Raw genomic sequence first — 23190 nt, 5'->3', positions numbered from 1 at the left:
ACAGCAAGATCTTTTTTGACCCACCTCCTAGAGTAATGGAAATAAAAACAAAAATTAAAAAATGGGACCTAATGAGACTTAAAAGCTTTTGCACACCAAAGGAAACCACAAGGAAGATGAAAAGACAACCCTCAGAATGATAGAAAATATTTCAAATGAATCAATGGACAAAGGATTAATCTCCAAAATATGTAAACAGCTCATGCAGCTGAATAGCAAAAAAACAAACAACCCAATCCAAAAATGGGTGGAAGACCTAAATAGACATTTATCCAAAGAAGACATACAGATGGCCGAGAGGCACATGAAAAGTTTCTCAACATCACTAATTATTAGAGAAATGCAAATCAAAACTACAATGAGGCATCACCTCACACCATTTAGAATGGGCATCATCAGAAAATTTATAAACACTGAATGCTGGAGAGGGTGTGGAGAAAAGGGAACCCTCTTACACTGTTGGTGGGAATGTAAATTGATACAGCCACTATGGGAACAGTACAGAGGTTCCTTAAAAAACTAAAAATAGAGCTACCATATGACCCAGCAATCCCACTCCTGGGCTTAAACCCAGATAAAACCATAATTCAAAAAGACACATGCACCCCAGTGTTCATTGCAGCACTATTAACAATAGCCAGTCATGGAAGCAACCTAAATGCCCATCAACAGAGAAATGGGTAAAGAAGTGGTACATATATTCAATGGAATATTACTCAGCCATAAAGAGGAACAAAATTGGGTCATTTGTAGAGATGTGGATGGATCTAGAGACTGTCATACAGAGTGAAGTAAATCAGAAAGAGAAAACCAAATATCGCATATTAACATATACCTGTGGAATCTAGAAACATAGTACAGATGAACTGGTTTGCAAGGCAGAAATAGAGACACAGATGTAGAGAACAAATGTATGGACACCAAGCAGGGAAAGGGTGGGTGGGATGAACTGGGAGATTGGGATCGACATATATACACTAATGTGTGTAAAATAGATAACTAATGAGAACCTGCTGTATAGCACAGGGAACTGCACTTTTCTGTACAGTAGAAACTAACACAACATTGTAAAACAGTTATACTCCAATTTAGAAAAATTACCTCAAAATGGATCACATGGCTAAATGTAAATTTTATTTTTCATTGTATCAGTATAAAAGAGTTATTGTTTTATTTTTATAAAAGTAATGCAAGCTCATTGTAGAATATATAGACATTACAGAAAAACATTAAGAAAAAAATCCTTCTAATCTTATTCATAAAGAGCCAGTACTATTTTGGTGTAGTCTTTCCTTTCATTTGTATATACAATCATTCCTTTAATTTTCCATACTACTTTTTCACCTAATATTTTTTCTTCCAGTTTTATTGAAGTATAGTTGACATACAGCACAGTATAATTTTAAGGTGTACAGCATAATGATTTGAATTATATACATAAGGAAATGATTACCACAATAAGTTTAGTGAACATCCATTATCTCATATAGATACAAAATAAAATTATTTGCCCATTTTAAATTTGGTTGTTTGTCTTTTTGTTGTTGAATTGCAAGAATCTTTTATGTATTCTGAATACTTGATATCAAGTGGATACTTATCAGATATATAATTTGCATTGGATACTTATCAGATATATAATTTGCAAATATTTTCCCCCTTCTTTGAGTGGTCTTCTAAATTTTTTGATAGTGTTGTTTGATGCACAAAAGTTTTAAATTTTGATAAAGTCTAATTTATATGTTTTTCTTTTGTTTCTTGTTTTTAATGTCTTATCTAATAATCCATTACCAAATCCAGGGTCATTAAGATTTACCCCTAGGTTTTCTTTTAAGAGTTTAAGAGGTTTAAGTTTTACATTTTGGTGTTTGATCCATTTTTTTATTGTGATAAAATATACACAACATATAGTTCAGCCATTTAAACTATTTTTAAGTGTATAGCTCAGTGGCATTAAGTACATTCACATTGTTGTGCAACCATCACCACCATCCATCCTAAACCCTTTTTTCATCTTTCCAAACTGAAATTCTATACTCATTAAACAACTCCCTATACCTCTTCCCTCCAGCTCCATGCAGACACCATTTTACTTTCTGTCTCTGTTAATTTGACTACTCTAAGTACCTTATGTAAGTGGAATCATACAGTATTTGCCTTTTTGTGACTGGCTTATTTCACTTATCATAAAGTCCTCAAAGTTCATCCACGTGGTGGCATGTGTCAGTATCCTTCCTTTTGAAGGTTGAATAATATTCCATTGTTTGTATATATTACATTTTGTTTATCCATTCATCTTTCAGTGGACATTTGGCTTGCATCCACCTTTTGGCTATTGTGAATAATGCTGCTGTGAACAAATACTGCCTTGAGACCATGTTTTCAATTCGTTTGGGAACATAACAAGAAGTGGAATTACTGGATCATATGGTAGCTCTATTTTTATTTATTTATTATTATTATTATTTTTTGCGGTACGTGGGCCTCTCACTGTTGTGGTCTCTCCCATTGCAGAGCACAGGCTCTGGATGCACAGGCTCAGCGGCCATGGCTCACGGGCCTAGCCACTCCGCGGCATGTGGGATCTTCCCGGACCGGGGCACGAATCCGTGTCCCCTGCATCAGCAAGCGGACTCTCAACCACTGTGCCACCAGGGAAGCCCTGGTAACTCTATTTTTAATTATTTGAGGAGATACCATACTATTTTCCATAGTGGCTGCACCATTTTATGCTCCCATCAACATCTCACGAGTGTTCCAGTTTCTCCACATTCTCGCCAACACTTGCCATTTTCTGCTTTTTTAAAAAAAATAGTATCCCTCCTTATGGATGTGAAGTGGTATTTCATTGTGGTCTTGATATGCATTTCCCCAATGATTAATGATGTTGAGCATCTTCTCATGTGTTTGTTGGTCATTTGGAAAAATGTCTACTCAAGTCCTTTGCCCATTTAGAAATCAGATTGGTTTGTTTTCTGTTGTTGTATAGTTGTAAGAGTTCTTTTATATTCTGGATATTAACCCCTTATCAGATATATGATTTGTAAAAATTTTCTCCCATTCCATAGGTTGCCTTTTCAGTCAGTCTGTTGTGTTTTGATGCCTAGAACTTTAAATGTATTAATGTCATCCAATTTATTTTTACTTTAGTTTACTCTGTTTTTGGTGTCATATCCAAGAAATTATTGCCAAATCAATGTCATGAAATTTATTCCTAGTTTTTCTTCTAAGTGTTTTCTAGTTTTAAAAACTATAGGTTTAGGTTTAGGTCTTTAATCCATTTGAGTTGATTTTTGTACATGGTATAATGTAAGGGTCCAACTTCATATTTTGCATGTGTGTATCTAGTTTTCCCAACACCATTCATTGAAAAGACCCTCCTTTCCCTTTGAATGGTCTTCGTACACTTTTCAAAAATCATCTGACCATATATGTGAGGGTTTATTTTGGCCTCTTTATTCTATTCAATTAGTTTCTATGTCTGTACCACACTGTTTTGATTACTGTAGCTTTGTAGTAAGTTTAGAAATGAGGAAATGTGAGACCTCCAACTTTGTTCTTTTTCAAGATTGTTTTGGCTATTTGGAGTCTCTTGAGATTCCATATGAATTTTAGGATGGAATTTTCTATTTATGAAAAAAGTGTCATTGGGATTTTGATAAAGATTGCACTAAATCTGTAGACTAATTTGGGTAGTAATGATATCCCTAACAATATTAACTGTTCCAATTAATGAACACGGGATGTCTTTCCATTTATTTGTATCTAACTTCATTCAGCAACTTTTTTTAGTTTTCAGTACACAAGATTTTCACCTCCTTGGTTAAGTTTATTCCTAAGTATTTCATTCTTTTTCATGCTTTGTAAAGGTAGCTGTTTACTTAATTTTTCTGATTGCTCATTGCTAGTGTATAGAGATGCAACTGATTACTGTCTGTTGATGTGTTAATTTTGCATCCTGCAATTTTGCTGAAATCATTTATTAGTTCTAACAGGATTTTTGGTGGAACCTTTAGGGTTGGATGTAAGTAAGATCATGTTATCTGTGAACAGAGATAATTTTATGTCTTCCTGTCCAATTTGGATGCCTTTTATCTATTTATTTTTCTTGCCTACATGCACTGAGTAGAAAAAGTGTTTCTCCATCTTCTTCTCTTTTTTTTTGGAATAATTTGAGAAAGATTGGTGCTAATTCTTCTTTAAATGTTTGATAGAATTTACTTGTGAAACTTTCTGGTCCTGGGCTTTTATTTCTTGATAGGTTTTTGATTAATACAATCTTTTTACTTACTATAGGTATATTCCATTTTTAAAATTTCTTCTTGATTCAGTTTTACTAGTTAGTGTGTTTCTAGGAATTTGCCCATTTCATCTTGGTTATCTAATTTGTTGGCACACAATTATTCATGGTATTTTCTTGTAATCCTTTCTGTTTCTGTAAGGTCTATAGTAATGTCCTACTTTCATTTCTGATATTAGTAATTTGTGTCCTCTCTGTCTCCCTCTCTCTCTCTGTTGGTAAGTGTAGTTATAGGTTTGTCAATTTTGTAGATCTTTTCAAAGCCCCACTTTTGTTTTCTTAATCATCCCTATTGTCTTCTATTCCCTATTTAGTTTACCTCTGCTCTAATCCTTATTATTTACCTCTGCTATCTTTGGGGTCAGATTGCTCTTGATTTTCTGTTTCTTTAAGGTGTAAAGAATACTGAATTAATATATTACTCCTTTTTATACTGTAGGTGTTTATAGCTATAAATTTCCCCTGAGCACTGTTTTCTTGCATCCCATAATATTCGGAATGCTATTTTTCAATTTCATTCATTCACAGTATTTTCTAATTTCCTTTGTGGATTCTTATTTAATTCACTGATTGTTTAAGAGTGTGTTGTTCAATTCCACACATTCATGAATTTATAATTTCCCTTTAGTTATTGATTTCTAGTTTCATTCCATTGAAATCAGAGAAGATTCTTTGTGTGGTTTCAATCTTTTAAATTTATTAAGACTTCTTTTGTTACCAACCATATGATCTATACTGGAGAATGTTCCATGTGCGTATGAGAAGAATGTGTATTCTTCTATTTTGAGGTGGAGTGTTCCATACATGTGTGTTACATCTAATTGGTTTTTTGTGTTGTTAAATCCTGACTTTCCTTATTGATATTCTGTCTAGGTGTTCTATCCATTACTGAAAATAGGGTATTGAAATCTCCAATTATTATTGTAGAGCTGTATATTTTTTCCTTCAGTTCTGTCAATTTTTCCCCCTATATTTTGGAGCTCTCTTGTTAGGTACATATATGTTTATAACTGTTACACAATTCTGCTCTGTTACTATGAGTCTGACTTTTTTTAAACATTCCATATATAAGTCAGATCATGCAGTATTTGTCTTTCTGTGTCTGGTTTATTTCACTTAGCATAATGTCCTCCAGGTATGTCATGGTGTTACAAATGGCAGGATTTCTTTATTTTTAAGAGCTGAATAATATTCTATTATATGTATATACCAAATTTCTTTATCCATCTGTTTGTAAACAAATAGGTTATCTCCATGTATTTATGACTGTGAATGCTGCAATGAATATAGGAATGCAGGTATCTCTTTGAGATACAGATTTTGTTTCCTTTGGATATATACCCAGAAGTGGGATTGCTGGATGATCCAGTAGTTCTATTACTAATTTTTGAGGAACCACTGTACTGTTTTCCATAATGGCTATACCAATTTACATTCCCACAAACAGTGTACAAAGGTTCACTTTCTCCACATCCTCACCAACACTTGTTACGTTTTGACTTTTTCATGATAGCCATCTGACAGCTGTGAGGTGACACCTCATGTAGATTTGGTTTGCATTTCCCTGATGATTAGTCAGGTTGAGCACTTTTTAATATACTTGCTAGCCATGTGTATGTCTTCTTTTGAAAAATATCTATTCAGGTCCTTTGCCCATTTTTAAATGGGTATATTTGGCTTTTTGCTATTGAGTTGTAAGAGTTCCATATATATTTTAGATAATAACCCATTTTCAGATATATGGTAATCAAATATTTTCTCCTATTCCATAGGTTGCCTTATTATTGTGCTGATTGTTTCCTCATGTGCAGAAACATTTTAGCTTGATATAATCCCACTTGTTTGTTTTTGCTTTTGTTTGTATGTGCTTTGGTCTCAAATCCAAAAAATCATGCCAAGACCACTGTACAGGAGTTTTTCCCTTTTCCCTTCTAGGATTTGTATGTTTTCAAGTCTTATATTTAAATCATTAATCCATTTTAAATTAATTTTTGTGAATGGTCTGAGATAAAGGTCCAATTTTATTCTTTTGCATGTGGATATGCAGTTTTTCCAGCAACGTTTATTGAAAGATATTATCATTTTCTCATTGTGTATTCATGGCAACTTTGTTGACAGTTAGTTGACTCCATATACATGAGTTTATTTCTGGGCTCTTAATTCTGTTCCATTGGTCTATGTGTCTGTTTTTATGCCAGTATCGTACAGTTTAGATTACTATAACTTTATAGTATAATTTGAAATCAGGGAGTGTGATGCTTCCAGCTTTCTTTTTCTTGCTGAAGATTGCCTTAACTATTTGGGATCTTCTGTGGTTACAAATGAACGTTAGGATTCTTTTTTCTATTTCAGTAAAAAATGCCATTGGAATCTTGATGGGGGTTGCATTGAATCTATAGATGGCTTTGGATAGTATGGACATTTTAACAATATTAATTCTTCCAATCCATAAGAATGATATGGATTTATTTGTTTTTTCAATTTCTTTCATCATTGTTTTATAGCTTTACTTGTACAGATCTTTCACCTCTTTGGTTAAATTTATTCTTAAGTATTTTATTCTTTGTTTATGCTATTGTAAATGGGGTTGCTTTCTTAATTTCTTTATTGGATAGCTTGTTTTTAGGGTATAAAAACACAACTGATTTTTTTAAATCCTGCAACTTTACAGAATTCATTTATTCTAAATTGGTTTTGGTGGAGTCTTTAGGATTTTCTATATATAACATTATGTCATCTGTGAATAGAAAAGTTAACTTCTTCCTTTCTGATTTTTATGCCTTTTATTTCCTTTTCTTGCCTAATTGCTCTAGCTAGGACTTCCAGTACTATGTTGAATGGAAGTTGTGAGAGTGGGCATCCTTGTCTTGTTCCTGATATTGGAGAAAAATCTTTCAAATTTTCACCATTGAGTATGATATTTGCTACAGGCTTGTCATATATGGTCTTTATTATGTTGAGGTACATTTGTTCTATACTGAATTTGTTGAGAATTTTTATCATGAAAGAATGTTGGAATTTGTCACGTTTTTTCTGTATCTCTTGAGATAATTATATGATTTTTAAAATCTTTAATTTAAAAAATATGGTGTATCACATTTATTGATTTACGTATGTCAAACCATCCTTTTATCCCAGGTATAAATCCCACTTGGTTGTGGTGAATGATCCTTTTATTATGCTGTTGAATTTGGTTTGATAGTATTTTGTTAAGGATTTTATATCTATGTTGTTTGGGGATACTGGCCTAATTTCTTTCCTTGTAAGTGTCCTTGTCTGACGTTGGTATTATGGTAATGCTGTCTCTGTAAATGTTTTGAAGCATACTAAATTTTTTTGGAAGAATGTGAGAAGGTTTGCTATAAATCTTTCTTTAAATGTTTGACAGAATTCACAAGTGAATCCATCTGGCCCTGGACTTTTATTTGTTTGGAGATTTTTTTTTTATTACTGATTCAAACTCCTTGCTTGTTATTGATTTGTTCAGATTTTTTATTTCTTCATGTTTCAGTCTTGGAAGGTTGTATATTTCTAGGAATATCCACTTCTTCTAGGTTATCTGATTTATTAATTGTTCATATTAATTGTTTATTAATTGTTCATTTATTAATTGTTCTTATGATCCTTTGTATTTCTGTGGCATCACTCACATCTCTTTGTAAAGTTTATTTATTTGAGTCTTCTCTGTTTTCTGCTTCTAGGAAGTGTAGCTAAAGGTCTGTCAATTTTTTTATCTTTGCAGAAAACCAGATTTTTGTTTCTCTGATCTTTTCTATTGTTTTTCTAGTTTTTATTTCATTTCTTTCTGCTCTGATATTTGTGATTTCCTTCCTTCTATCAATTTAGGGCTTAGTTTCTTCTTTTTCTAGTTCTCTGAGATGAAAACTTAGGTTGTTTATTTGAGATATTTCTTTTTTCTCAATGTAGGCATTAATTGTTATAAACTTCCCTCTTAGAACTGCTTTTGCTGCATCACATAAGTTTTGGTATATTGTAACGCCATTTTCATTTTTGTCAACATATTTTTTGATTTCTCTCTTGATTTTGATTTCTCTCTTGATTTCTTCTTGACCCATAGGTTGTCCAGGAGGGTGTTGTTTAATTTCCACATATGTGTGAGTTTTCCAGTTTCCCTGTGTTATTGATCTCTACTTTCACACAATTATATTAGAAAATACCATCGATATAATTCAACTTTCTTAAATTTTAAGACTTCTCTTTTGGCCTAACATATGCTCTACCCTGGAGAAAGTTCCATATGTGCTTGAAAAGAATATGTATTCTACTGCTGTTGTGTAGAATGTTCTGGGTATATCTGTTGGGTACATTTGGTCTACTGAATTATTCATATTTGCTTTTTCATTAGTACTTTTCAGTCTAGATGATCTATCCATTCATAAAATTGGGATATTGAAGTTCTCTATTATTATTTAATTTAATTAATATTTTTATTTTTATAACATCTTTATTGGAGTTTTTTTAAACATCTTTATTGGGGTATAATTGCTTTACAATGGTGTGTTAGTTTCTGCTTTATAACAAAGTGAATCAGTTATACATATACGTATGTTCCCATATCTCTTCCCTCTTGCATCTCCCTCCCTCCCACCCTCCCTATCCCACCCCTCCAGGCGGTCACAGAGCACCGAGCCGATATCCCTGGGCCATGCAGCTGCTTCCCACTAGCTATCTACCTTACGTTTGTTAGTGTGTATATGTCCATGACTCTCTCTCACCCTGTCATTTATTGGAGTTTAATTGCTTTAGAATGGTGTGTTAGTTTCTGCTTTATAACAAAGTGAATCAGCTATACATATACATATATACCCATACCTCTTCCCTCTTGCATCTCCCTCCCTCCCACCCTCCCTACCTCACCCCTCTAGGTGGTCACAAAGCACTGAACCGATCTCCCTGTGCTATGCGGCTGCTTCCCACCAGCTATCTATTTTACATTTGGTAGTGTACATATGTCCATGCCACTCTCTCACTTTGTCCCAGCTTCCCCTTCCCCTTCCACGTGTCCTCAAGTCCATTCTCTAGTAGGTCTGCGTCTTTATTCCCGTCTTGCCCCTAGGTTCTTCACGACCATTTTTTTGTTTTTTAGATTCTATACATATGTGTTAGCATATGGTATGGTTTTTCTCATTCTGACTTACTTCACTCTGTATAACACACTCTAGGTCAGTCCATCTCACTACAAATAACTCAATTTCGTTTCTCTTTATGGCTGGGTAATATTCCATTGTATATATGTGCTACATCATCTTTATCCATTCATCTGTCAATGGACACTTAGGTTGCTTCCATGTCCTGGCTATTGTAAAGAGAGATGCAATGAATATTGTGTTCCATGACTCTTCTTGAATTATGGTTTTCTCAGGGTATATGTCCAGTAGTGGGATTGCTGGATGGGATGGTAGTTCTATTTTTAGTTTTTTAAGGAAACTCTATATGTTTCTCCTTAGTGGCTGTATCAATTTACATTCCCACCAACAGTGCAAGAGGGTTCCCGTTTCTCCACACCCTCTCCAGCATTTACTGCCTATAGATTTTTTGATGATGGCCATTCTGACCAGTGTGAGATGATATCTCATTGTAGTTTTGATTTGCATTTCTCTAATGATTAATGGTGTTGAGAATACCTTCATGTGTTTGTTGGCAGTTGGCATATCTTCTTTGGAGAAATGTCTATTTAGGTCTTCTGCCCATTTTTGGATTAGGTTGTTTGTTTTTTTGATATTGAGCTGTATGAGGTGCTTGTAAATTTTGGAGATTAATCCTCTGTCAGTTGCTTCATTTGCAAATATTTTCTCCCATTCTGAGGGTTGTCTTTTCAGCTAGTTCATGGTTTCCTTTGCTGCACAAAAGTTTTTAAGTTTCCTTATGTCTCACTTGTTTATTTTTGTTTTTATTTCCATTTCTCTAGGAGGTGGGTCAAAAAGGACCTTGCTGTGATTTATGTCATAGAGTGTTCTGCCTATGCTTTCCTCTAAGAGTTGGAGAGTGTCTGGCCTTACATTTAGGTCTTTAATACATTTTGAGCTTATTATTGTGTATGATGTTAGGGAGTGTTCTGATTTCATTCTTTTACATGTAGATTTCCAGTTTTCCCAGCACCATTTATTGAAGAGGCTGCCTTTTCTCCACTGTATATTCTTGCCTCCTTTATCAAAGATAAGGTGACCATATGTGCATGGGTTTATCTCTGAGCATGCTATCCTGTTCCATTGATCTGTATTTCTGTTTTTGTGCCAGTACCATACTTTCTTGATTACTATAGCTTTGGAGTATACTCTGAAGACATGGAGTCTGATTCCTCCAGCTCCATTTTTCTTTCTCAACATTGCTTTGGCTATTCGGGGTCTTTTGTGTTTCCATACAAATTGTGAAATTGTTTGTTCTAGTTCTGTGAAAAATGCCAGTCGTAGTTTGATAGGGATTGCATTGAATCTATAGATTGCTTTGGGCAGTATAGTCATTTTCACAATGTTGATTCTTCCAATCAAAGAACATGGTATATCTCTCCATCTATTTGTATCATCTTTAATTTGTTTCATCAGTGTCTTATAGTTTTCTGCATACGGTCTTTTGTCTTCTTAGGTAGGTTTATTCCTAGATATTTTATTCTTCTAGCTGCAATGGTAAATGGGAGTGTTTTCTTAATTTCACTTTCAGATTTTTCACCATTAGTGTATATGAATGCCAGAGATTTCTGTGCATTAATTTTGTATCCTGCTACTTTACCAAATTCATTGATTAGCTCTGGTAGCTTTCTGGTAGCATCTTTAGGATTCTCTATGTATAGTATCATGGCATCTGCAAACAGTGACAGCTTTACTTCTTCTTTTCCAATTTGGATTCCTTTTATTTCTTTTTGCTGTGGCTAAACCTTCCAATACTATGTTCCATAATATTGGTGAGAGTGGGCAACCTTGTCTTGTTCCTGATCTTAGTGGAAATGCTTTTCAGTTTTTCACCATTGAGGACTATGTTGGCTGTGGGTTTGTCATATCTGGACTTTATTATGCCGAGGTAAGTTCCCTGTATGCCTACCTTCTGGACGGTTTTTTATCATAAATGGGAGTTGAATTTTGTTGAAAGCTTTCTCTGCATCTACTGAGATGATCATATGGTTTTTCTCCTCCAGTTTGTTAATATGGTGTATCACATTGATTTGTGAATATTGAAGAATCCTTGCATTCCTGGGATAAATCCCACTTGATCATGGTGTATGATCCTTTTAATGTGTTGTTGGATTCTGTTCGCTAGTATTTTGTGGAGGATTTTTGCATCTAGGTTCATCAGTGATATTGGCCTGCAGTTTTCCTTCTTTGTGACATCTTTGTCTGGTTTTGGTATCCGGGTGATGGTGGCTTCGTAGAATGAGTTTGGGAGTGTTCCTCCCTTTGCTATATTTTGGAAGAGTTTGAGAAAGAGAGGTGTTAGCTCTTCCCTAAATGTTTCATAGAATTCGCCTGTGAAGCTATCTGGTCCTGGGCTTTTGTTTGCTGGAAATTTTTCATCACAGCTTCAATTTCAGTGCTTGTGATTGGTCTGTTCATATTTTCTATTTCTTCCTGGTTCAGTCTCAGAGGCTTGTGCATTTTTAAGAATTTGTCCATTTCTTCCAGGTTGTCCAATTTATTGGCATAGAGTTGCTTGTAGTGATCTCTCATGATCCTTTGTATTTCTGCAGTGTCAGTTGTTACTTCTCCTTTTTCATTTCTAATTTAAGTGATTTGAGTCTTCTCCCTTTTTTTCTTTATGAGTCTCATTAATGGTTTAAAATTTTTGTTTATATTCTCAAAGAACCAGCTTTTAGTTTTATTGACTTTTGCTATCATTTCCTTCATATCTTTTTCATTTATTTCTCATCTGACCTTTATGATTTCTTTTCTTCTGCTAACTTTCGGGTTTTTTTGTTCTTCTTTCTCTAATTGCTTTAGGTGTAAGGTTAGGTTGTTTATTTGAGATGTTTCTTGTTTCTTAAGGTAGGATTGTATTGCTATAAACTTCCTTCTTAGAACAGATTTTGCTGCATCCCATAGATTTTAGGTTGTTGTGTTTCCATTGTCATTTGTTTTTAGGTGTTTTTTGATTTCCTGTTCGACTTCTTCAGTGATCTCTTGGTTATTAAGTAGTGTATTATTTAGCCTCCATGTGTTCGTATTTTTTACAGACTTTTTCCTGTAATTGATATCTAGTCTCAAAACGTTGTGGTCAGAAAACATACTTGATAAGGTTTCAATTTTCTTAAATATACCAAGGCTTGATGTGTGAATCAAGATATGATCTATCCTGGAGAACGTTCCATGAGCACTTGAGAAGAAAGTGTATTGTGTTGCTTTTGGATGGAATGTCCTATATATATATATATGTATATATATTATGTCCATCTTGTTTAATGTATCATTTAAAGCTTGTGTTTCCTTATTTATTTTCATTTTGGATGATCTGTCCATTGGTGACAGTGGGGTGTTAAAGTCCCCTACTATGACTGTGTTACTGTCAATTTCCCCTTTTATTTCTGTTAGTATTCTTATTATGTATGAGGTGCTCCTATGTTGGGTGCATAAATATTTACAACTTTTATATCTGCTTCTTGGATCGATCCCTTGATCATTATGTAGTATCCTTCTTTGTCTCCTGTGATAGTCTGTTTTAAAGTCTATTTTGTCTGATATGAGAAACACCACTCCAGCTTTCTTTTGATTTCCATTTGCATGGAATATCTTTTTCCATCTCCTCACTTTCAGTCCACATGTGTTCCTAGGTCTGAAGTGGGTCTCTTGTAGACAGCACATATACGGGTCTTGTTTTTGTATCCATTCAGCCAGTGTTTGTCTTTTGGTGGGAGCATTTAATCCATTTACATTTAAGGTAATTATCGATATGTATGTTCCTATTATCATTTTCTTAATTGTCCTGAGTTTGTTATTGTAGGTATTTTTATTCTCGTGTGTTTCCCGCCTAGAGAAATTGCTTTAGCATTTGTTGTAAAGCTGGTTTGGTGGTGCTGAATTCTCCTAGCTTTTGCTTGTCTGTAAAGGTTTTAATTTCTCCATCAAATCTGAATGAGATCCTTGCTGGGTAGAATCATCTTGGTTGTAGGTTTTTCCCTTTCAACACTTTAAATATGTCCTGTTACTCCCTTCTGGCTTGCAGAGTTTCAGCTGAAGGATCAGCTGTTAACCTTATGGGGATTCCCTTGTGTGTTATTTGTTGTTTTTCCCTTGCTGCTTTTAAGAAATATTTTTGTATTTAATTTTTGATAGCTTGATTAATATGTGCCTTGGCGTGTTGCTCCTTGGATTTATCCTGTATGGGACTCTCTGTGCTTCCTGGACTTGATTAACTATTTCCTTTCCCATGTTAGGGGAGTTTTCAACTATAATTTCTTCAAATATTTTCTCAGGCCCTTTCTTTTTCTCCTCTTCTTCTGCAACCCCTATAATTCGAATGTAGGTGTGGTTAATGTTGTCCCAGAGGTCTCTGAGACCGTCCTCAATTCTTTTCATTCTTTTTTCTTTATTTTGCTCTGCAGTAGTTATTTCCACTATTTTATCTTCCAGATCACTTATCCCGTCTTCTGCCTTAGTTATTCTGCTATTGATTCCTTCTAGAGATTTTTTTATTTCTTTTATTGTGTTGTTCATCATTGTTGTTTGCTCTTTAGTTCTTCTATGTCCTTGTTGAACGTTTCTTGTATTTTCTCCATTCTATTACCAAGATTTTGGATCATCTTTACTATCTTTATTCTGAATTTTCAGGTAGATTGCCTATTTCCTCTTCATTTGGAAGGTTTGGTGGGATTTTACCTTGCTCCTTCATCTACTGTGTATTTCTCTGTCTTATCATTTTGCTTAACTTACTGTGTTTGGGGGTCTCCTTTTTGCAGGTTGCTGGTTCATAGTTCCCATTGTTTTTGGTGTCTGCCCCCAGTGGCTACAGTTTGTTCGGTGGGTTGTGTAGGCTTCCTGGTGGAGGGGAGTAGTGCCTGTCTTCTGATGGATGAGGCTGGATTTTGTCTTTCCTGTGAGCAGGTCCACATCTGGTGGTGTGTTTTGTGGTGTCTGTGACCTTATTATGATTTTAGGTGGCCTCTCAGCTGATGGGTGGTGTTGTGTTCATGTCTTTCTAGTTGTTTGGCATAGGGTGTCCAGAACTGTAGCTTGCTGGTCATTGAGTGCAGCTGGGTCTTGGCATTGATATGGAGATCTGTGGGAGATTTTCACCATTTGATATTACATGGAGTTGGGAGGTCTCTGCTGGATCAATGTCCTGAACTTGGCACTCCCACCTCAGAGGCACAGTCCTGACTCCTGGCCAGAGCCCCAAGAACCTGTCATCCACATGGCTCAGAATAAAAGAGAGAAAAAAAGAAAGAAATAGAGAAAAATATAAAATGAAATGAAGTTATTAAAATAAAAAATAATTAAAATTTTTTAAAAGTAATAAAAAAAAGAAAGAAGAGAGCAACCAAACCAAAAAACAAATCCACCAATGATAAGAAGAGCTAAAATGTATACTAAAAATAAATGAAAAGAAAACAGACCGACAGAACCGTAGGACAAATGGTAAAAGCAAAGCTATACAGAGAAAATCACACACAGAAGCATACACATACACACTCACAAAAAGAGAGAAAGGGGAAAATATATATATATCGTTGCTCCCAAAGTCCACCTCCTCAATTTGGGATGATTCGTTGTGTATTCAGGTATTCCACAGACGCAGGGTACATCAAGTTGATTGTGGAGATTTAATTCACTGCTCTTGAGGCCGCTTGGAGAAATTTCCCCTTCTCTTCTTTGTTCACACAGCTCCCAGGGTTCAGCTTTGGGTTTGGCCCCGCCTCTGCATGTAGGTTGCCTGAGGTCGTCTGTTCTTCGCTCACACAGGACGGCGTTAAAGTAGCAGCTGATTCAGGGACTCTGGCTCACTCTGGCCAGGGGGAGGGAGGGGTACAGTATGCAGGGTGAGCCTGTGGCAGCAGAGGCCAGCGTGACGTTCCATCAGCCTGAGGCGTGCCCTGTTTTCTCCCTGGGAAGTTGTCCCTGGATCCCGGGACCCTGGCAGTGGCAGGCTGCACAGGCTCCCAGGAGGGGAGGTGTGGATAGTGACCCGTGCTTGCACACAGGCTTCTTGGTGGCTACAGCAGTAGCCTTAGCATCTCATGCCCATCTCTGGGGTCCGCACTGATAGCCGTGGCTCGCGCCCATCTCTGGAGCTCCTTTAAGCAGTGTTCTTAATCCCCTCTCCTCACGCACCACAAAACAAAGAGGGAAGAAAAAGTCTGTTGTCTCTTAGGCAGGTCCAGACTTTTTCCCAGACTCCCTCCCGGCTAGCTGTGGCACAGTAGCCCCCTTCAGGCTGTGTTCACGCAGCCAACCCCAGTCCTCTTCCTGCGATCCGAGCGATGCCCGAGCCTCAGCTCCCAGCCCCCACTCGCCCTGGTGGGTGAGCAGACAAGCCTCTCGGGTTGGTGAGTGCTGGTCGGCACCAATCCTCTGTGCAGGAATCTCTCCGCTTTGCCCTCTGCACCCCTGTTGCTGCGCTCTCCTCCGTGGCTCCAAAGCTTCCCCCATCCGCCACCCGCAGTCTCCGCCTGCAAAGCGGTTTCCTAGTGTTTGGAAACCTTTCCTCCTTCACAGCTCCCTCCTACTGGTTCAGGTCCCATCCCGATTCCCTTTTCCTTTTTTTCTTTTTTCTTTTGCCCTACCCAAGTACATGGGGAGTTTCTTGCCTTTTGGGAGGTCTGAGTTCTTCTGCCAGCGTTCAGTAGGTGATCTGTAGGAGTTGTTCCACATGTAGATATATTTTTGATGTATTTGTGAGGAGGAAGGTGATCTCCACATCTTACTCTTCCGTCATCTTGAAGCTCCTCTCCTCTATTATTATTTTATTCTCTCTATTCCTCCCTTCAGTGTTGTTAATATGTGCTTGATATATTTAGATGCTTTAATGTTAGATGCATATATATTTACAACTGTCATATCCTCTTGATGAATTTACCTTTTTAGTATTATATAATGATCTACTTTGTCTCCACTTATGGTTGTTGACTTAAAGTCTATTTGCCTGATATATTGTAGATAACCTTGATCTCTTTTAGCTTCCATTTGCATGGAATATCTTTTTCCATCCCTTCACTTTAAGCTCATATGTATCCTTAAATCTTAAATGAGTCTCTTATAGGCATGTAACTGTGTCTTGCTGTTTTTTTTATCCATTCAGCTACTCTATGTCTTTTGATTGGAGAATTTAACCAATTAACATTAGAAGTAATAATTGATAGGTAAGGATGCACTATACTAGTTTGTTAATTGTTTTCTGGCTGTTTTGTAGTTCCTTTATTCATCCTAAGTGTTTTCCTTTGTGGTTTGATTTCCTGTAGTAGTGTACTTTTATTTCCTTTTCTTTATCTTTTGTGTATCTGCTAGAGATTTTTGGGGGGGTTACCATGGAGCTTACATAAAACATCTTATATTTATAACATTCTATTTGAAGCTGTTAAGAAGTTAACTTCCACTGCATACATAAACACTATCATATTACTTCCTCCCCAACATTTTATGCGTTTGATTTCTCAATTTACATCACTTTATAGTGTATCCATTAAAAATATTTTACTCATAGTTATTTTTAATACTTTGTTTTTTAATCTTTATACCAGAGTTAAAAGTGATTTACACACCACCATTACAGTATTACAGTAATTTGAATTGTTCTATATATTAACCATTACCAGTGCATTTTTGTTTTACTTTCATAGGTTTTCACATTACTAATTGTCATCTTGTCATTTCATCTTCAACATTTCTTGTAAGGCACTTCTCCTAGGGATGAACTCCTTCAGGTTTTGTTTGGTGGAAAACTAACTCTCCTTCATTTCTGAAGGATGGCTTTGCTGGGTAAGACAACCTTTGTAAAAATGCTTGTAGTTTTTTCTACAAGCATTTTTAATATATCATTCCACTCTGTCCTGGCCTGCAAGATTTCTTCTCAGAAATCCACTGATGGCCTTATGCAGTTTCCCTTGTGATTGACCACTCTTTCTCTTTTTCTGCTTTCAAAACTCCTTGTCTTTGACTTTTGAAAGTTTGATTATAGTATGTCCTGGTAAAGTCCTCTTTTGGTTGAAACTGGGGACTTTTGAGCTTCATGTGCCTGGATATCCATATCTCTCCCCAAATTTCTGAAATTTTCAGCCATTATTTATTTAAATAAGCTTTCTGCCCCTTTCTCTCTTCTCCTTTTATCTCCATAATGCATATATTCTTATGCTTGATGGTGTCTCATAAGTCCCATGAACTGTCTTCACCCTTTCATTCTTTTTTCTTTTTGTTCCTCTAACTGGATAATTTCATATTATCTATGCTTGAGTTTTCAGGCTCTTTCTTCCGCTTCATCAAATCTGTTGTTGGTACTCTCTATATTATTTTTCCTTTCATTCATTGTATTTTTCAGCTCCAGAATTGTTTTTGTTCTTTTTTTAATGGTTTATCTCTATTTGTTTAACTTCTTGTTTTGTTCCTGATTTCGTTGTCTATCTGTGTTCTCTTGTAAACTGCCAAGTTCCTTAAAATAATTATTTTGATTTTTTTTATAGATCTCTTTGCAGTTGCTTACCAGGATATTGTGCTCCTTTGGTGGTGTTAGTTTTCCTTGAGTGTTTGCATTTCTTGTATCATTGCATGGATGTGTTCACATTTGATGTAGCAACCACTTCTTCCAGAATTTATGGACTGGTTTCAGTGGGGAAAGCCCTTCATCTATTGGTGGGTACAAGTCTGACAGCTGGGTGGGATGAAGCAGTTCTTACTCCAGGGAAGGTGCAGTCTCTGTGCAGCTCTGTCAGCTGTCATCAGCATCAGCAAAGATTGAAGGAGACGTTGGTGGCCAAGGCTGTGGGTGTCTGCAGAAGAAGTGTGGGCTGTTGAGGTCTTCAGTGGTAACAGCTTCTGGGGTCCTCCTGATACCTTTTTCTAGCATGGTGGAAGTCATGGCTGAGGGGATCCTTCGAGGCCCTGGGTCCAGTTTGTGGACACACTTACTGTGGTTGTGTCTACGATGTTTGATGCATGGGTGCCTATGGAGGAGCAATGGAGAGAGTCTGGAATGGAGGCATGCGTGAAGCCACTGGAGTGGCTCAGGGGTCTAGGGAGGTGGTGGTGTTAGTGCCTGGGGCACAGGCAACCTCACTGCAGTGTTGGTAATGGTGTGCAAGGTGCATGCACTTGCAGAGTAGATATGGAGCTATGGTCTGGATAGCAGGCATGCGTGGTGCATGGACGAGCCTGCTACAGTAGTGGCTTGGGTGTCCCATGTTTGAGCACTTGTGAAGCAGCTAATGGACCTGGGTTCTAGAGGGCAGGTACACCCACTGCAGCAGTGCTCTGGTTTCTGTGGTGCAGGCACTTGCAGATTGGCTGTGGATACAGGGTCCAGAGCATGTGCTCATTGAGTGATAGTGTCTCTAGTGTCTGGGCCATGGGATACCCTGCAGTGTCAGTGGCTCTGGTGTCTGAGTTATTGGTGTACGTGGAGTGGCCATGGAGCCAGTTTCTGGAGCATGGGCATGCATGGAGTCTGGTGGCAGGTGCTGGGGTCAGGTGGTAGGTACACATGGAGTGGCCATAGGTCTGGTGTCTAGGGCAAGCACAGTGTTGGGGGCCGGTGGCAGCCCTGGTACTAAGGCAGCACAACAGCAGCTTCTTCTTGTAGAGAAGTCTCAGCAGTGTCTCACTCCCTGGGGAGTCTGTGGCAATGTTGGCTGTTGGTTACTTCAGTGGCAAAAGCTGACAGTATCCTCTACAGAGCAGGCTGCTGGGGTCCACACCAACAAACACTATGGAGTCCTCTGCTGTTAAAGCTACAGAAATTCATGGCTGTCATGGGAGCTGTTGAGATCCTCAGAAGCAAAAGTTGCGAGGATCCTCCACAGAGGAGACCAGTGGGGACTGCATGGGCATCTGCCGCAGGGCTGATACTGATAGCCTCTGCCCTGTTTCTTTGTTCTTAGCCCTCTTCAGATGTCTCTGCCATGCTGATTTCCCCAGCAATCCTTTCTGTGTGGTTATTCTCCATTTTTTCCCCACTGTGTTGTTGCAGGCTCTTAATTAGATACTTGAGCCCCCCCAGGGGTATTTTCATTTCTGTATAGCTGTCTGTTGTTTTTTGTGGGGGGGCGGGGATAGAGGCTGGTATCTCCTACTCTGCCATCTTTCTGACATCATTCAGTAGGTCTTTTTCTTCTTTGTGTCTTGTAACTGTTTTTGGCTTAAAACCTCTTCGTGTGATATTAGTATGTCTACCCTTGCTCTCTTTTGATTACTATTTGCTTGGAATAACTTTTTCCATCCTTTCACTTTCAACCTATTTATGTCTTTGGCTCTAAAATGAGTCATTTGTAGACAGCATAAAGATAGATGATAATGTTTATCCATTATGCCAACGTCTGCCTTTTAATTGGATAGTTTAATCCATTTATATTTCAAATAATTACTCATAAGGAAGAACTTCTGCCATTTTCTATATAACCTATATCTCATGTTCCTCAATTCTTGCATTACTACCTTCCTTTGTGTTTTTTAAACATTTTATTTGAGTATAATTGATTTACAATGTTGTGTTAGTTTCAGGTGTACAGCAAAGTGATTCAGTTATACATATACATATATTCATTCTTTCTTTTCTCATATAGGTTATCACAGAATATTGAGTAGAGTTCCCTGTGCTATACAGTAGGTCCTTGTTGGTTATCTTATATGTAGTAGTGTGTGTATGTTCATCCCAAGCTCCTGATTTATCCCTCTCCACCATGTCTTCCCTTCAGTAACCATAAGTTTGTTTCCAATATCTGTGAGTCTGTCTCTGTTTTGTAAATAAGTTCATTTGCATCTTTTTTAAAATTAGAATCCACATATGAGAGATATCACATGATATTTGTCTTTCTCTGTGTTTAATTTTATTTTGTATGTGTACAATTTTGATCCCATAAATGGGAAAATTAAAACCAGTACTTTCCCTAATGTTTGGAGGCTGTTGAAACTTCTTCCATTGTTTTTTTTTTTTCCTACTTTGGAAACTAATCTGTTTCACAGTAGTCACATATTATAAATGCCTGATATGATTAGAATTTTTTATGCACCCTCCCAAATATTGCATGAAACACTTTCATTCAAGGGAACACAATTTGAAAATGATCAATTTAACTATTGTAATTTTTTCTAGTTGTCTCCTAGATTCTCACTGAGTCCTAAATTATTATAGTTTCATAGAATTGAAATAGATGAGTCCTCAGAATCCAAGTGTTTTCTTGTTTCTCTCAATCTATCACCAATACAGATAGTGGTTTCCTAGTCTTAAAGATATCCATGGCTGGTGATTTCACAAACTCCTTCAATAGACTATCTTATTCTTAATTTACATTTATCACTACAAGTCCTTTTTAAAGATCACCCTGAATCTCTCTTTTGTAATGGAAGGTTATTTGCTCCTCTTTTTGCCCTATTCTTGCCTTATTGACATTTCTACTTTCCTCTGTTTTTAGCCTTTGTGAAGTAACCAGTATTCTTACCTTCTGGTTTGGCTGTTGTGGGAGTGTAAAAATAGACTTCCAGTAGGTCCAGGTAAAGAACACAAAGATGGCATGGTAGAATATGAGGTAGATAACTGAAATTTAAGAAAAAAATCAGTGTTTATATTTTCATCCATTTCTAAGAGTTCAGTAAGATGTAAATCTCAACAAATCTCTATTTTGTTTTCCTATTACCAAGTATTTTCTAGTATTATTATGAAAGGTTAATTCTTACCTTTTTCCCATGCAGTGACAGAAACAATTTATAATGCCAAATTTGGAACCAGAGACTTTCTGGAAGTCGCGTATTTTAAAAGTTGCCATGTGATTCTGGGAGTAAAGGGGAAATGTCCTTTATGACAATGTGGGGGAAGCTACTGTTGCCAATTGTCATTCTCTCTGCCACTGTGGGTACTGAAAGATAATAATGATAGTATTTGCACAGTGCTATAGAGTTTACAATGTGATTTCATAATATTATCCAATTTTATTTTTTCAACAAGTTTGTGAGATAGGTAACAGGATAAGGACAGTTGATTAACTATCAGGGGTAGTTGATTATCCGAAGTCACACAGCTACTATATAACATAGCCAGGTCTTAAACACAGGACTTCTGACTCTAAATCACAAGTTTTTGTTTCAGTAGCCCCAAAGACTACACACTTTTTTTAAAATATTTTTTATGTGGACCATTTTTAAAGTCTTTATTGAATTTGTTACAATATTACTTCTGTTTTTATATTATGGTTTTTTGGCTCCGAGGCATGTGGGATCTTAGCTCCCTGCTCAGGGACCGAACCCACACCGCCTGCATTGGAAAGCAAAGTCTTAACCACTGGACCGTCAGGGAAGTCCCCAAGACTACACACTTTTGAAATGTGAGTTGTACCTTTGAGACATTTGTGGCTCCCGACCACTTTTGTTTTTATATTCTTTGCCTCCTAGATCGCTCTTCTGATATGGGAAATTTCAGTATTCTTCAAAGAGGTCATTGTAAGACTGAAGGTCATTTTACTGTTTCATTGTGAGTCCTTGCATAGTAAGGTGTGATTACTTCAATCCATCAGGAAGACTCAAGGGATCGATGAGACTCAAGACCAAGTTAATAAGGCTGAGTCTCTCACATATTTATGACGGAATCGAAAAAAGCTGGCCCAGTGCTCCCAGCCCTGTGGTATAAGACCTTTTTAATGTGCTTGTTTTGAGTAATTATGAAATCTCATTTTGAAATTCAAGCAATAGAAAGTAAAAGTAAATGTCGACCACACACATATATCTAACCTCCCCCCTCTTCCTCCTAAGGCATAATACCTATTTTGATGTGTATGATTCCAGATCCTCTATTTGTATATGTTTATATAAGTATATAAACACAGTACACATATGGAATTTTTGTTATATTAAATTTTTTTCATTGTATTTTTGAAAGGTAATACACTCACAAGGTTCAAAATAGTACAGAGTGAAAAGTCTCCCTTCCATCGCTGTCCCTCAGCCACCCAGTTCCCCTCCCTGGAAGCCACAATTGTCACAGTGTCATGAGTTTATTCTGTATCCTATCAGATTTTATACATATAAAAGCACCAAAACAGTGTGCTTTTTCACACAAATAGCAGTATTCTGTACACACTGTTCTGCAACCCATTTCTTTTTCACCTGCTATAAGTTGGAGATCATTCCACGTAATATAACTTGGAGAGGGGGAGCTTCCTCATTCTCCTTTTAAAAAGTGGCATGGGATTCCATTGCATGAAGGTACCATAATTTATTTAACCAAATTGTCTCTGATGGAAACTTAGTTTTTCCCCTTCTCTTGCTAATACAAATAATGTTGTAATGAAAAGCTTTGTATACATGTCACTGGCACATGTACTAAAAATATGTATAGGATCAATTCCCTGAAGTGGGACTGCTAGATACAAACACAGGCCTTTTGATAGATACTGCCAAATTGCCATTTTAAAAGTTTTATTTACTTTACATTCTCCTCACCAATAAATGAGAGTAACTCTTCTTCCATAGCATAGTCCTTGTGAAACGTTATTAGAATTTTTTATCTTTGGCAAGACTTTTAAATTGTTTCTTTCTGTGTTATCCTTTGCTATGTTTTTGTTTCTTTGATTTTATGAGGTTTATACAGGGAAGATTCCATGACTATCTAAGTTACATGGGACATATAGTAACCTCTGTTCCTTCAGCGTGGAATGGGAGTATGGAACTTTTGGCTGCAAAGAAATTAGGAGAAAATAATTTTATGTTTACGTTCTCACTGTGCACTTCAAAGACAATAAAGTTCAGCAATTT

The 23190-nt window shown here is 36.6% G+C and overlaps 1 protein-coding gene across 2 annotated transcripts in view; it reads right to left on the bottom strand.

Annotated features, from left to right (window-relative positions):
- Positions 1–23190, bottom strand: part of ZDHHC15 (zinc finger DHHC-type palmitoyltransferase 15) — a 119715-nt gene that overhangs the window by 71951 nt on the left and 24574 nt on the right. For both annotated transcript variants that reach the window (XM_060003058.1, XM_060003059.1), the window contains one exon: positions 20886–20980. In XM_060003058.1, coding sequence (XP_059859041.1) covers positions 20886–20980 — 95 coding nt within the window. The remainder of the gene's footprint in view (positions 1–20885; positions 20981–23190) is intronic.

The sequence above is a fragment of the Delphinus delphis genome, chromosome X, assembly GCF_949987515.2.
Source record: "Delphinus delphis chromosome X, mDelDel1.2, whole genome shotgun sequence".
Lineage (NCBI taxonomy): Eukaryota > Metazoa > Chordata > Mammalia > Artiodactyla > Delphinidae > Delphinus > Delphinus delphis.
Note: the sequence above shows the minus strand (reverse complement) of the source record. Positions and strands in the feature narration are given on the sequence as shown.